Source organism: Pseudopipra pipra, chromosome W (assembly GCF_036250125.1).
Source record: "Pseudopipra pipra isolate bDixPip1 chromosome W, bDixPip1.hap1, whole genome shotgun sequence".
Lineage (NCBI taxonomy): Eukaryota > Metazoa > Chordata > Aves > Passeriformes > Pipridae > Pseudopipra > Pseudopipra pipra.
Window position 1 is genome coordinate 28,608,394 of NC_087580.1, and position 12,901 is coordinate 28,621,294.

At 51.5% G+C, this 12,901-nt stretch overlaps 2 protein-coding genes across 2 annotated transcripts in view; both read left to right on the forward strand.

Moving 5' to 3' along the window:
• LOC135405270 (zinc finger protein 501-like) overlaps window positions 1-12,901 on the forward strand; it is a 229,944-nt gene that overhangs the window by 37,128 nt on the left and 179,915 nt on the right. The window lies entirely within an intron of this gene.
• On the forward strand, window positions 8,018-9,193 carry LOC135404527 (olfactory receptor 14A16-like). The gene has a single exon (XM_064639267.1). The coding sequence runs from the start codon at window positions 8,222-8,224 to the stop codon at window positions 9,191-9,193; it is 972 nt and encodes a 323-aa protein (XP_064495337.1). The 5' UTR covers window positions 8,018-8,221.

A 12,901-nucleotide genomic window follows, 5' to 3' on the forward strand; every position in this document is an offset into this window, starting at 1 on the left:
ACCCCCATGGGCTGGGATTCCTCCTACCCCACTTCAGTGGGCCCAAAACAGACCCCTGCAGGTGACTCCTTGTCCCAGTTCCCATGGCAATGAAGGAAGACCAAAGCCAGGAGTGACCTGCTGGGACACAAAGCCCTGGTTCCTTCTGAGGGGCCAGAGGTGACCGAGATTCCTGCTGGGAACTGCAGGCTCCAATGGAGCAGTTCCTAGAGCCAGGGCAGCAGCTGTGGGATCTTCCTGGAGGCTGCTGGGACATTGCTTTGGCCAACTTCAGTGGCAGAAGGGGCCCACATGTAGGACAGGGGAACCTGTCACTGTTCCTTCTGTCCAGGGCAGCCCCTAGAGGTGCTCAGGTGACCAAATGGAGTCAGTTCTGTGAGAGGCACCACCCAGGGCTTCTCAGACACATTGGGGGCCTTTGGGGCAGTGAGTGAATCCCAGCCCTGCAGGGACACAAAGGCTGTCCCTTCTCTGCCCAGCCAAGGCCGGGCCAGGCACGAGTCCAGAGCACATCAGCCCAGGCTGTCCACACTTGTTTCCTCCCTTTGCTGGCTCTTCTCTCCCCCAGCATTTCAGCAGCATGTGCTGATCTCCTCAGGGGTCAGGTCTGTGATTTTCCTCCTGGACCTGAGTCCCAGCACATCCACCCCCAAGGCCATTGTCAGCAAAGCCTCTGCACACCCCAGCTCTCGGGGCTTTCAGAGCAGCTTTCCCCACTGCAAGTCTGTTCTTACCCCGGTGCCCCCACTGAGGGGCTGCAGCCAGACAGGCCCCAATGCCCTGCGTGTGGGGCACAGGCAGGAGGAGCTGCAGCCCCAAGTCTGTCTTCATTCCACTTGCAGGCAATAACAGCCCAGGCCTGCTGAGACAGTTCCCAGGTTGCAGGGCTGTGATGGGTTGGGAGAGAAGGCCAAGGAGACACAGGAGAGAAAGAGCAGGAGAGAGGTGTCCTCAGTGGGAAGGAGCTTCTGGGACCTGTGGAGCTGCTCTAGGGGATGAACAACTTTGGTGAACTTTTGTGGGTGAGGTTCAGAGGAGAGAGTGGTTTGGATGACCTTGTGGAGTGAGACAAAGAGCCCATTCAAGTTGGCTTTGATGACCCTGGAATTCACTGGAAAGGCACCACAACAGGATGCAGAGTCCCAGAGGTTTGTGCAGGGTCTTGGTGAAGACACCCCTTGTCACACAGGCCTTTAGAGCACAGCTGCCAGGTTGGTGGACAACAGGGAGGCTCATCTGCATCTGCTTCTCTCCAAGAGGAACCAAGGGGTTCCCAGAGAAACTGACCGTAGCGACGGGAATGTATGGTGGTTGGCATGGTAAGTGAGTGTAGCAATGGAAATGTATGATGGTTGCCATGGTAACTAACTGTAGCAATGAGAATGTGTGATGGTTGCCATGGTAACCGAACTTAGCAATGGGAATGTATGAGGGTTGCCATGAAAACCGACCATAGCAATAGAAATGTGTGATGGTTGCCATGGTAATTGACAGTGGCAATGAGAATGTATGTGGTTGCCATGGTAACTGACCATAGCAACGTGAATGTATGATGCTTGCCATGGTAACTGACTGTACCAATGGAAATGTATGATGGTTGCCATGGTAACCGACTGTGCCAGTGGAAGTATGATGCTTGCCATGGTAACTGACCGTAGCAGTGGGGTGTATGATGTTTGCCATGGTTACTGACCGTAGCAACGAGAATGTATGATGGTTGCTATGGTAACTGACCATAGTAATACAATGTATGAGGTTTGCCATGGTAAATGTCCGTAGCAGTGGGAGGTATGATGGTTGCCATGTGTCCTTGTTAGGACAGCTGGGACCGATTCATCACTGGATTCCTGCCTGAACTGGAGAATATATAAACCTGGAGTTTCAGAACCTAACCACCACTCGTGGGATCCAGAGGAGGACTGCAGTTCACCGCTCTCAACCAACCTGAGACCATCACCCTCAACTGGACTGCAATCACCACTTTTGACCAGACTGCAACAGCTCTCCCACCAGCAGGTTTTTCCCCTCTCCCTTTACTTTGGACTCAAGGGGGGGCCCAAGGAACACCACTTTGTTCATGCCCCAGGGTGCTGGGTTATACATTTGGGTTTTGTAGGTTAAAAACAATTGTTTGTTTGTATAATTGTACTTACTGTATTCTTTTAATAAATTGTTATTCTGACTTATAATCTCTCCTTTGAGTTGAGTTCATTTCTCCTGCTGGTTAACTCTTAAACCAGCACAAGGGCCCAGAACTGGACACAGCACTCCAGGTAGGGCCTCCCCAGTGCCCAGCACAGAGGGGCAATCAGTTCTCTGCTCCTGCTGGCCACACTCTTCTCCACAAAGGCCACGATGCCCTTGGCCTTCTTGCCCCCCTGGGCACACTCTGCCTCATATCCAGTCCCTGTCAAGCAGCACCCCCAAGTCCCTTCCTGCTGAGCAGTTCTCCAGCCCCTCTGCCCCCAGCCTGGAGCGTTCCAGGGGGTTGTTGGGACCCAAGGGCAGTCCCTGACACTTGGCCTTCTTGATCCAGCCTGTCCAGAGCCCTCTGCAGAGCCTTCCTGCCCTCCAGCACATCCGCACTCACACCCAGATCAGTCAGTCTCCCAAACAGGACAAAGTCTGACCACCAGCAGTCCAGGGTGTCAGTTCTGCTGCCCCCTCCTTCCTCCACCCAGAATGGAAAACTCCATCATTTTGGGGTCTCTGTACCCATCGGCTCTGACCACCACATCCCCCACCAGTCACAGAATCATGGGTTGGAAAGGACCTTAAAGAGCATCTCAGTCCAACCCCCTGCCATGGGCAGGGACACCTTCCACTAGACTCAGAGCTCAGAGCCCCATCCAGCCTGGCCTTGAACACTTCCAGGGATGGGGCAGCCAGAACTTCTCTGAGCAACCTGTGCCAGGATCTCACTACCATCACAGTCCACAAATTCTTCCTAATATCCCATCTAACCCTTCCCTTTCTCAGTGTGAAGCCATTTTCCTTGTCCTGTCACTCCAGGCCCTTGTCCAAAGTCTCTCTCCATCTTTCTTGTTGGCTCCCTTCAGGCACTGGAAGGCCACAATTAGATCACCCCAAACCCTTCTCTTCTCCAGCCTGAACAATCTCGATTCTCTCAGCCTTTCCTCACAGCAGAGCTGCTCCATCCATCTGATCCTCTTGCTGGTCCCCTCTGCACTCGCTCCAACAGGTCCATGTCCTTCCTGTGCTGGAGCCCAGAGCTGGAGGCAGCTCTGCAGGGCTGACAACATTACAGCCCTGTGTGTTCCAGCAAGGACACTGTGGAACCTCCTGGAGTAAAGGGGCCATTGTGACACTGTAGGACCTTCTGGAGCCAAAGGAACCCTGGGACACTGTGGAATCTCTTGGAATCAAGGGAGCATTGTGACAATGTGAAAACTCATGGAATTAAGAGACCATTGTGATACTGCAATGCCTCATGGAACCAAAGTAACCCTGGGAGACTGTGGAAACTCTTAGAATCAAGGGGCCATTGTCACACTGCAGGTTCCCATGGAACCAAAGGAATCCCTGTGACATTGTGGAACCTCATGGAACCAACCAGCCACTGTGACACTGCAGGGCTCATGGAACCAAAGGATTCCTGGGACACTGTGGAATCTCATGGAACCAAGGGGCCACTGTCATATGTGGGGCCTCCTAGAACCAAGGAGTCCTGAGACATTTTGCAAACTCATGGAATCAAGGGTCCATTATCACACCACAGAGCCTTACGAAGCCAAATGGACCCTGCGACTCTGTGGAACCTCATGGAATCAGTTGGTCATTCCCACCCTGTAAAACCTCATGGATACTCTCAGATTCCCATTATTAAAAGATGCCTTTGCCCACATTCAGCTGCAAAGGAGACCATGTGCCAAAGTCAGCAGTCCGGGTTTGATTTAACAGTAACGAGGAGGGAGAGAGAGAGGAAGAAATAGAAAAAAAAGAGAAGAAAGGGGTGGTGGGAAGACAGAGAGAGAGAGACAGAGATGAAGTAAATGTATCACACCATGGAGATCCCTGAGGCTCCTGCCGGTCCTTCTTCACCCTGCTCTGCTCGGTGGAGGGTCCCCAAGTTGTGCTTCTGGGCTATCACTTTTATACAGCCCAAGCCCCGGGTATTCAGGGGGGTAGATGCTGTTCCCACAGCTTGGGCTGGCACATCTACAAGGACTTGCTTCCTTTCCCACAGCTTGCCATGGTGGGAGTTTTTCCCATTTTGCTTCCAGTCTGCAGGTGGGAATCTTTGTCTGGATGGGTTCCCCAGACCTGCCTTACCAGCCCTGACTTCCTGTTGGGGCTGTCTGCTCTTTCCCCCAGTCTGCACAGTGAATTCTGTCCTGTGGACTACTTCCAAAGCTTCACCTCCCTTTAGGCCTTGGAATTAAAGGCCTTCCTGTTTGCCACCAGTGCTTATGTGTTGTGGTGCCTTATGGGATTTTCCTTCTTTGACAATGTTTTGAGACAGTTCATTGTGCCCTTCAAGTCCTTCCATGTGCACACACACACACCACTCTCACCAGTGTCTGGCCCTCCAAAGAACACAAGACCTGATGATTTGTAGCTCCCACTCCAGTGGTTGGCACTTGGACCTCCCTCCGTACCCAGAGCTCAGAGCTCCCTTGTGCCAGAAAGTTTAAAGAGATTGTGCCTCATTGTGCCAAGACAACCCTTGGAAAAAAGTGTCCCTCTGTGTTTCCTGGGATAAGAGCACTCTATTGTCATCTTCCAAAACCTTGGAGAGGCCCCAGAGATCTCCCAGGAAGGAATTTGGGGCCTCAAGCACATGACCCATATATAGAGGCTGAGGACTCAGGGGTCAGTGGTGCAAAGATTGAGGACAGTAGAGGAGCAGCCTGAGAGGTCTGGAAGGGGGTGTGAGAGCTGGTGGAGCTTTTCTTTCTGTCAGAAAACAGCCTAAGAAAGAACTAGTGCCACCAAGGGCAGCTGGGGTGGCCTAGACTGGTGACATAAAGCAAGAGCTTTCCCTATGAGGTCAGTGTTGTGGTGCAATATGTCAGAAATGAGTCTGGGTGAGCCCAAGGCTTTGTGTGTGCAGGAAGAGCCAGGGAGGACGCAGAGATGTCAGTGCAGGAAGGTGCCAGCCAGGTGGGGCAGCCGGGGGGATGACGACAGCCTGCAGGGAAAGGGGCAGGGCATGGACACCGTAGGACAGCCTGGGCTGGAGAGGAGACAGGGGTGGGGAGAAGCTGAAAGGCCCTGACAGAGCCACCTTCTGCAGGCCTTTGGCCAGGGCTGCTGTCTGTGCCCCTGATGCCAGGAGGAGGGGAGTGGCCCTTGCAGCCCTGGGGCCTCATGGCCTCCTTGTCCCTGCTCAGCAGCCTGGCAGGTGCCACCCCATGGTCCTGCCCTTGGCATTGCACATCCCACATCCCAGTGCCCCAGGAAGAGCCCTGAGGAATGAGGCAGGGACAGGATCTGCCTTCCCAGGAGCTGCAGGTCAGGGCTTGGTCCTTTGGATTAAAAAAACAAATCAAGGTTTATTCAGCATCAGAGCCACCTTTCCCTTGCTTGTCCATCCTTGTCATCACTGTCTGCAGATTTCTGCTCTAACTGGCACCTGGGGACATGTTCTCAGTTGTGTTCCTCAGTGAGACTCATTAGCACTACAAGAAACTTCAGTGTTTCAATCTCATTTTGACTTCTTGAGAAGTTGTTTGAATTTACTCTCAGGGACTGAGTCTCATGTAAACAATGACAAACGCCCTGAGGGTCATGAAATGCCTGGGGCTGTTGCTGTGCTGCTGAGCTGGGCCAGGCTCCTGGCACACAGGGAGCTCCTGGCAAGCAAGAAGAGCTTCAAAGAGACAGCTCTGCTGGTGAGCAGCTCCTCTGCACACCACAGCAGGGCTGAGGGCACTGCCTGCAGCACCCAGGGCACAGGAGAGAAGGCAGAGAGATGAGAGACAGCCTGGGCTGGGAGGTGACTGAGCTCTCACTTCACGAGAAACCTTCCCAGGATTTGAATGAAGAATTCTCTGGCTGTAGGAAAGTTCAACTTGTCTTCCTGGAGGCATCTCCTAAAGCTGCCACATCCCACAGCTTCTAGGATTTTTCAGCAGGACTCTCCCAGTTGCTGCAGTGCAGGGGAAGTGGCCATATGGCAGAGCAGGGCAGGAGCTGCAGGCAGCAAGGGCAGACAGGAGAAGGGAGCAGGAGGTTCAAGGGATCCTGGGGTGGGAGGACAGGGCAGAGCTGCTCAGGGCAGGAACCTTGCCAGCCCTTTGCCTCGGTCAGGCTGTGGCTGCAGAGCAGTGCAGGTGAGTTCCTGCAAGTGCCTCTCCCAGCTGCCAAATGGCAGCAGTGGCAGGAGCTGTCAGGATGGCTCTGCTGGATTTGCTGGGGTGCAGCAGGAGAAGCTGCTGCAGAGCAGGACTTGCTGCTGCCCCATCAGAGGCCCAGGGCAAGAAGGTTCCCTGTGGCAGGGCTGGCTGTGGGGTGGGAAGGTGGGGGTGCAGCCAGGGGTGCCCAGGGCTGTGGTGCAGAGCAGGGTCCTGCCCCCAGGGCTCTGTGTGCTGGGGCAGGGACTCTGCTGCCTGCCAGGGTCAGCTCTCAGCCCGGCCAAGGAGCTGCCACAACCCTACAGGGAGACGGGGTGGGTGGAAGGAGTGACCCCTCATAGCAGGGCTGGGCAGGGCCCTTCAGCTGCAGGCTCAGGGCTCCTCACAGCTTCAGCTCCATCTCCTGCCATTTCAGAGGACCTTCTCAGGAAGCACATCCCCCCAGAACACCTCCCCCTTCCCAGCCACCACAGGCTGTCTGGGATCTGCTCTGCAGCCCCTGCCCAGGCAGAGCTGCCCCTGGGCACTGGGCTGGGGATGGCTCTGGCAGCACTGGCAGGGAGCTGAGTTGGGCACAGGGAGGGGCTGCTGGCAGGAACAGCTCCTCACCCAGAGACAGGCAGGCAGGGAGAGGCAGCTGCTGCCACAAGGGCTGGGCAGGGGGATGGGGGCCCCTCCCTGCTGTCCCTGTGGCACAGACCCCTTCCCTGAGCAGCTCCTGCCTGGGCTCCTTTCCCAACCTAAGCAGAGCCTGTGCCCTCAGGCCCACGGGGGCTGGGCTGTGCATTGCCCTGCAGCAGCCAGAGCCCAGGCAGGGACAAGGCCCTGATTTCCAGCTGTCTCTCTGTGTCCCTCCTCCCTTGGCAGCAGCATTGTGGCATTTCACTGCCATCCCCTGCTGCCTGGGCTCTCCTTGCTCTCACCAGTGAGTTTTCTGAGCCAGTGTGGGGTTTGGGGGGGGCAGATTCCTGTCCAGACACAAACCCTTTGGGTGCTGCTGTGGGGATGTGTCTGTGGGACCCCTCCAGGCACCTTCAGGTTATTCAGCTGTTTGCCTGGGTGTCCTGCAGGGCTGCAGGTGCCCTCCAGAAGGGCACAGCTCTGCCATAGTATGTCTGTGCTGCACAGGATCCCCACGGAGAAAACTCCTCATGCTAAATCCATGGAAATGCTCTGGGCAGCTGTACTTGGGAGCTGCAATGATCCCTCTGTGTGGCAGTCTGGGAGGAGAAAGATGAGATCCTAATCAGGCATCCTGAGGAAAGGCAAGGATTCTGTCAATGTGCTCTTTGAAACAGGATTCCTCTGCTCCTAGAAGTGCCTTGTTACTTTTTTTAAGGGAATTCCTAAGGGTGATCCCCCTTTAGCTCTAAGCTGCCAGCCAGGGGCAGCTGTGAACAGGAAAGAAGGCCAGCTCTTGTCTCTGCACCAAGAGACCACCCCTTTGCCTCTCAGGACTCACAAGATTTCCCTTGGAGCACATCAGAAATGTCAGAGATTTCAACCATCCAAACTCCTCCTGGCAGGAGGAATTCAAACAAAATCAAGTCCCCCAAATCCTCTCTCTGTGTTCTGCCCTTGGGCAAACTGTGACCAGCAGTTCTGGAACCACTTTGATGCATCACAAGTGCATTTAATTGGAGGTCACCCTGTGCTCCAAGTTGCCTCTCACTGCACAGCAAGAAGGATTCTCCAGGAGCCCATTCCAGGGTCCCTGCTCTCAGTGCCCCCTTCAGCCAGCAAAACCCAGAGCTCAGGGAGAGGGATGCAGAGAGATCTTCCTGAAAAGAGGCCCTGAATGTTGAATTGCTTTGAGACATGCAAGATGTTTTGCTGATTGAGTCTGGCCTAATTCAGTTCTGTCTTTATTCTCCTCAACAGAAAACAATAACCAGAGGCAGCAAATGTCCAACAGCAGCTCCATACCCCAGTTCCTCCTCCTGGCACTGGCAGACAGGCGGGAGCTGCAGCTCCTGCACTTCTGGCTCTTCCTGGCCATCTCCCTGGCTGCCCTCCTGGCCAACGGCCTCATCCTCAGCGCCGTAGCCTGTGACCACCACCTGCACACCCCCAGGTACTTCTTCCTGCTCAACCTCTCCCTCACAGACCTGGGCTGCATCTGCACCACTGTCCCCAAAGCCATGCACAATTTCCTCTGGAACACCAGAACCATCACCTACACAGGATGTGCTGCACAGGTTTTTGTCTACATAATCTTTCTTAGAGCAGAGTTTTCCCTCCTCACCATCATGTGCTACGACCGCTACGTTGCCATCTGCAAACCCCTGCACTACGGGACCCTCCTGGGCAGCAGAGCTTGTGCCCACATGGCAGCAGCTGCCTGGACTGCTGGGTTTCTCATTGCTCTGCTGCACACACCCAGTACGTTTTCCCTGCCCCTGTGCCAGGGCAATGCCCTGGACCAGTTCTTCTGTGAAATCCCACACATCCTCAAGCTCTCCTGCTCACACTCAGGCTACCTCAGGGAACTTGGGTTTATTGTGTTTGGTGCCTGTTTAATGATTGGGTGTTTCATTTTCATTGTTTTCTCCTATGTGCAGATCTTCAGGGCTGTGCTGAGGATCCCCTCTCAGCAGGGACGGCACAAAGCCTTTTCCACGTGCCTCCCTCACCTGGCCGTGGTCTTCCTGTTCCTCAGCACGTTATTCTTTTCCTACCTAAAGCCCCCCTCCATCTCCTCCCCATCCCTGGATCTTATTGTGTCACTCATGTACTCAGTGGTGTCTCCAACACTGAACCCCCTCATCTACAGCCTGAGGAACCAGGAGCTCAAGGATGCCATGAGGAAACTCATAACTGGGTGCTTTTCAGAAGCAACAAACTCTCCTTCTTCTGCATGTTATGTACCTCATTAAAGGCCAATCCTTTTATGTACTTCATTAAAGGCCCACCATATCTTCTCTTTTACTCCTGGTAGGGTTGTTATTTTTGTGAGAATTTGTTCACACCAAAAAATCTTTATATGCATAAAGATATATATAAAAAAGTATATATATATAAATACCATTTTCAATTCTGTGTTTGCCTTTCTAGCCTAGCCCACAGGCTGTACAAATTGGGAATTGTACTGACTGTGTGCTTAAACCAAATAAAGAACTCTGCATTGACTTGTTTGCCTGACATCTTTCCTCTCTGACTTCTCTGCAGCTGCAGGGTCGGGGCCTCTGTGCAGAGCTGGGCCAGAAAAGAGTCCCAGCAGAGCAGCACTGCCAGGGAGCAGCAGCCCTTCTCCTGCGTGGCCTCCTCTCCCTTCCCTTCCACACTGTCCTGCAGAGCCCTGTGTTGTTGGAGGCCTCAGTGCTCTGGCAGTGGGTCCCAGTGTTGCAAAGCAATTTAAATTAGTAGTAGAATGGCTAAGGCTTAGTAGAAGAGTAGGCCTAGAAAGCAATACTTTAAAGTAGCAACCTTGTTTGTGTGAGTGGAAACCATAATCAAAGGATCTAGTCAAGCATGTATATAACGATTTGTTACCAAGGATGTGGTAAAGGTCTGTTAAACAGTTTCTAGGGATAAGACAACTTAAGCAGATTTATGATTAGAGTAGATGAGTATTAATTGTTATCAGTATGAAGTATGAGCTTGTTTGTAACTGCACCTGGTTTGCTGTGATTGTTTGTACCTGCACCTGGTTTGCTGTGGAAACTGTAACCGTTTTGCCGTGGAAACTGCATGTAAACTTGTTTGAGTATAAAAGCTGAATGAAGAAGGAGGGTCTTCGGAATCCTGACTTGGGGCGTTAGCCCGCAGGTTCCCGGGGCCCCGAATAAAGCACCGCATAAACCGGCACTCTGTTGGTTTGTGTTTCTTTTGGATTACGGATTACGGGCAACAGTTTTCTGGCGACCCAGGTGGGACTCCGGGGGTAGCTGGGCGGCTCACGAGCTGATCTACTCCATGCCGGCAACCAGGTGATTTCTGGGGAGACATCGACCCGTGCCCGACCCGCGCCCGCCGGACGACCCTCTAGGTAAGCCCAGAGGTGCTTTATTCTTTTAGGTTTGTTGGTTGGGAGCCTGCCTATAAGACGGGATAGTGAGTGTCCCGCTGGGTTGGGCTAAAGGTACCTCGGTTGGGAAGCCTAGGCGCTGGTCGTAAGACGTAGCGAAAGCCGCGCTGTACCAGCACTCGCCACTCAGAGGGAGAATTGGCGAGTTGGTTTTGGTTTTGGTTCTAGTTTTGGTTTTGGAATATGTTATTGGTCTTTTTTATTGTTTTTATTGTTGTGTTATCGTGTTGCTCGTTAAAAGTATTGTTTTGTATCATTGTGTTATTGTGAATTTGATGTTCAATTCAGATTGTGTTGTGTGTGAGTCAGTATGATGCCGTTTAAAACTTTTAGAGCACTGTCTTGTACAGAAAAAGATATCCCTAGCGATTCTCCGCTTGGTTGCTTGTTAAAACATTGGAAGGAAGGAAATTTTGGACAAGAGTTAAGCAGGAAACAATTGATTGATTATTGTAATAATGTATGGCCTCAATATGAGACAGAAGGAATGCAGTGGCCTAGAAATGGTTCATTGACTTTGGAAATTATAACCCCTTTGATGCGATTTTTACGAGAGAATGAGAAGTGGGATGAAATACCGTATCTGGATTTGTTTTATTATTTAGAACATAACACTGAGTGGCAAAAGGAATGTGGTATCTTAGTGTTGAAAGAACTGGAACTGGAGGATGATAAATGTAAAAAATGTCAAGAGCGGAGTATAATGATATTGAAGGGATTGGATGATAAACATGAGCGGAAAATACGGTTTTCAGAACCAGAGGAGGATGTGTCTTTGTTAGTGCCCCCGAGAGGTAGTCTCCCTTCACGTGAGAGGGCACGGTCACCCTCCATGCCCCCGTTAGAATCGTCCTCGGATGAGGAAGAAATGAGAGGACGAGGATGTTATTTTGATAGAACTCCGCTAGCAGAACGGACTCGGAAGGGGCGAAAAGAAAGGGGAAGGACTAGAGAAAGGAGACGGGGAGGGGGAAGGGAGGCAGATGGGTCGCTCTCACCCCCTAGAATGATGGCCCCTTTGCGAGAGGCAATTGGAGCGGACGGAAAGAAAGTCATGGTAAAAGTTCCTTTTTCACCTAGTGATTTATTAATTTGGAAACAGTCTGCTGGAACATATAGAGAAAACCCGGAGCGGGTGGCTCGTATTATAAAAATGGTTATAAAAACTCAAAATCCAGACTGGAATGATTTACAAGTGTTGTTAGATACAATTCTGGATTCAACAGAAAAGGAAATGGTATTAAAGGTGATGGTGGAAAAAGCGAAAGAAAGAATAAAAACTTTGCCCAAGGGGGTGCGGGGAAACGTGAATGATTTTGTGCCGCGGGAGGATCCCGAGTGGGATCCGGAGGTAGACAAAGATTATAAAAGGTTAAGAATTTATCAAGAATTGCTGGTAGAGGGAATACAAAAGGGGATACCAAAAACGCTGAACTGGTCAAAATTATACTCAGTAAAGCAAGATAAGGGGGAATCCCCTTCAGCCTTTCTGGAGAGGTTAAAAGAGACAGCACGGAAATATACAGATTTGGATGTTGAAGCTGAATCAGGGAAATTGCAATTGGCATTGATTTTTATGGGACAAGCACAAGAAGACATTAGAAAGAAATTTCAGAAGTTGGAGGGTGCGGAGACGAGGGATTTGGAAAAATTATTAGAAGTGGCATGGAAGGTGTATAATAATAGAGAAAGGGACACTACTAAGAAGCAGCAGGCAAGCTTGTTAGCACTCCTGCAAGCTCAGAGAGAGAGCAATGGGGCCAGTAACCATAGAGGAAGAGGTCGTGGTAATAGGGGTAGGGGAGGAATGGGTAGAGGATTTAACAATCAGTCGGGATTTGGAAATCAATATGGGGGAGGACGTGGTAGAATAGGACCAAATCAGTGTGCTCTTTGTAAAGGACAAGGACATTGGAAAAATGAATGCCCTTTGAATGCTGGAAATGGAATGAATCCGTGGAATCCTCAGGGTTTTGCAAATCCACAAAACCCTGCTGGTATGGGCACGCCACAAGGTGTCGCCCAAGCATTTATGTTGGGGAATTGTGGGACACAAAGTCGGCTAGATTCAGACTTAAAGGTTGTTTTGGAAGTAGAGGGGGAGCCGACAGAATTTAGGATAGATACTGGAGCTAGTTTTTCGGCAATGAATAAATTGATGGGGCCACTAAGTGATGCAACTGTACGGGTGGTAGGAGTTTCCGGACAGGTAGAGGAAAAGGCGTTTCTGCGACCCTTAGATATCAAATTTAGAGGAAAAGAACTCGACCATCAGTTTTTGTATATGCCTAACAGTCCTGAATGTTTACTAGGAAGAGATTTGCTTTCAGCCTTGCAAGCTAAAATTATATTTGAAAAAGGGAGAGTTAAACTGGAAATTCCGGAGGAGAACTTAGCAAAAATTTTTGTTGTGAATGAAGTAGGAAAAGAAGAGATACCTCAGGAAATAGAACAAGCTGTAGTGCCTTGGGTATGGGAAACAGGGGTCCCCGGAAAATCCAAAGCTGCTACCCCAGTTAGAATAGAATTAAAAGAAGGAGCACAACCCGTTAGAGTG

Bases quoted from the DNA above. Each gene is read 5' to 3' on its own strand.
- LOC135404527 (XM_064639267.1), top strand. From the start codon at position 8,222: ATGTCCAACAGCAGCTCCATACCCCAGTTCCTCCTCCTGGCACTGGCA.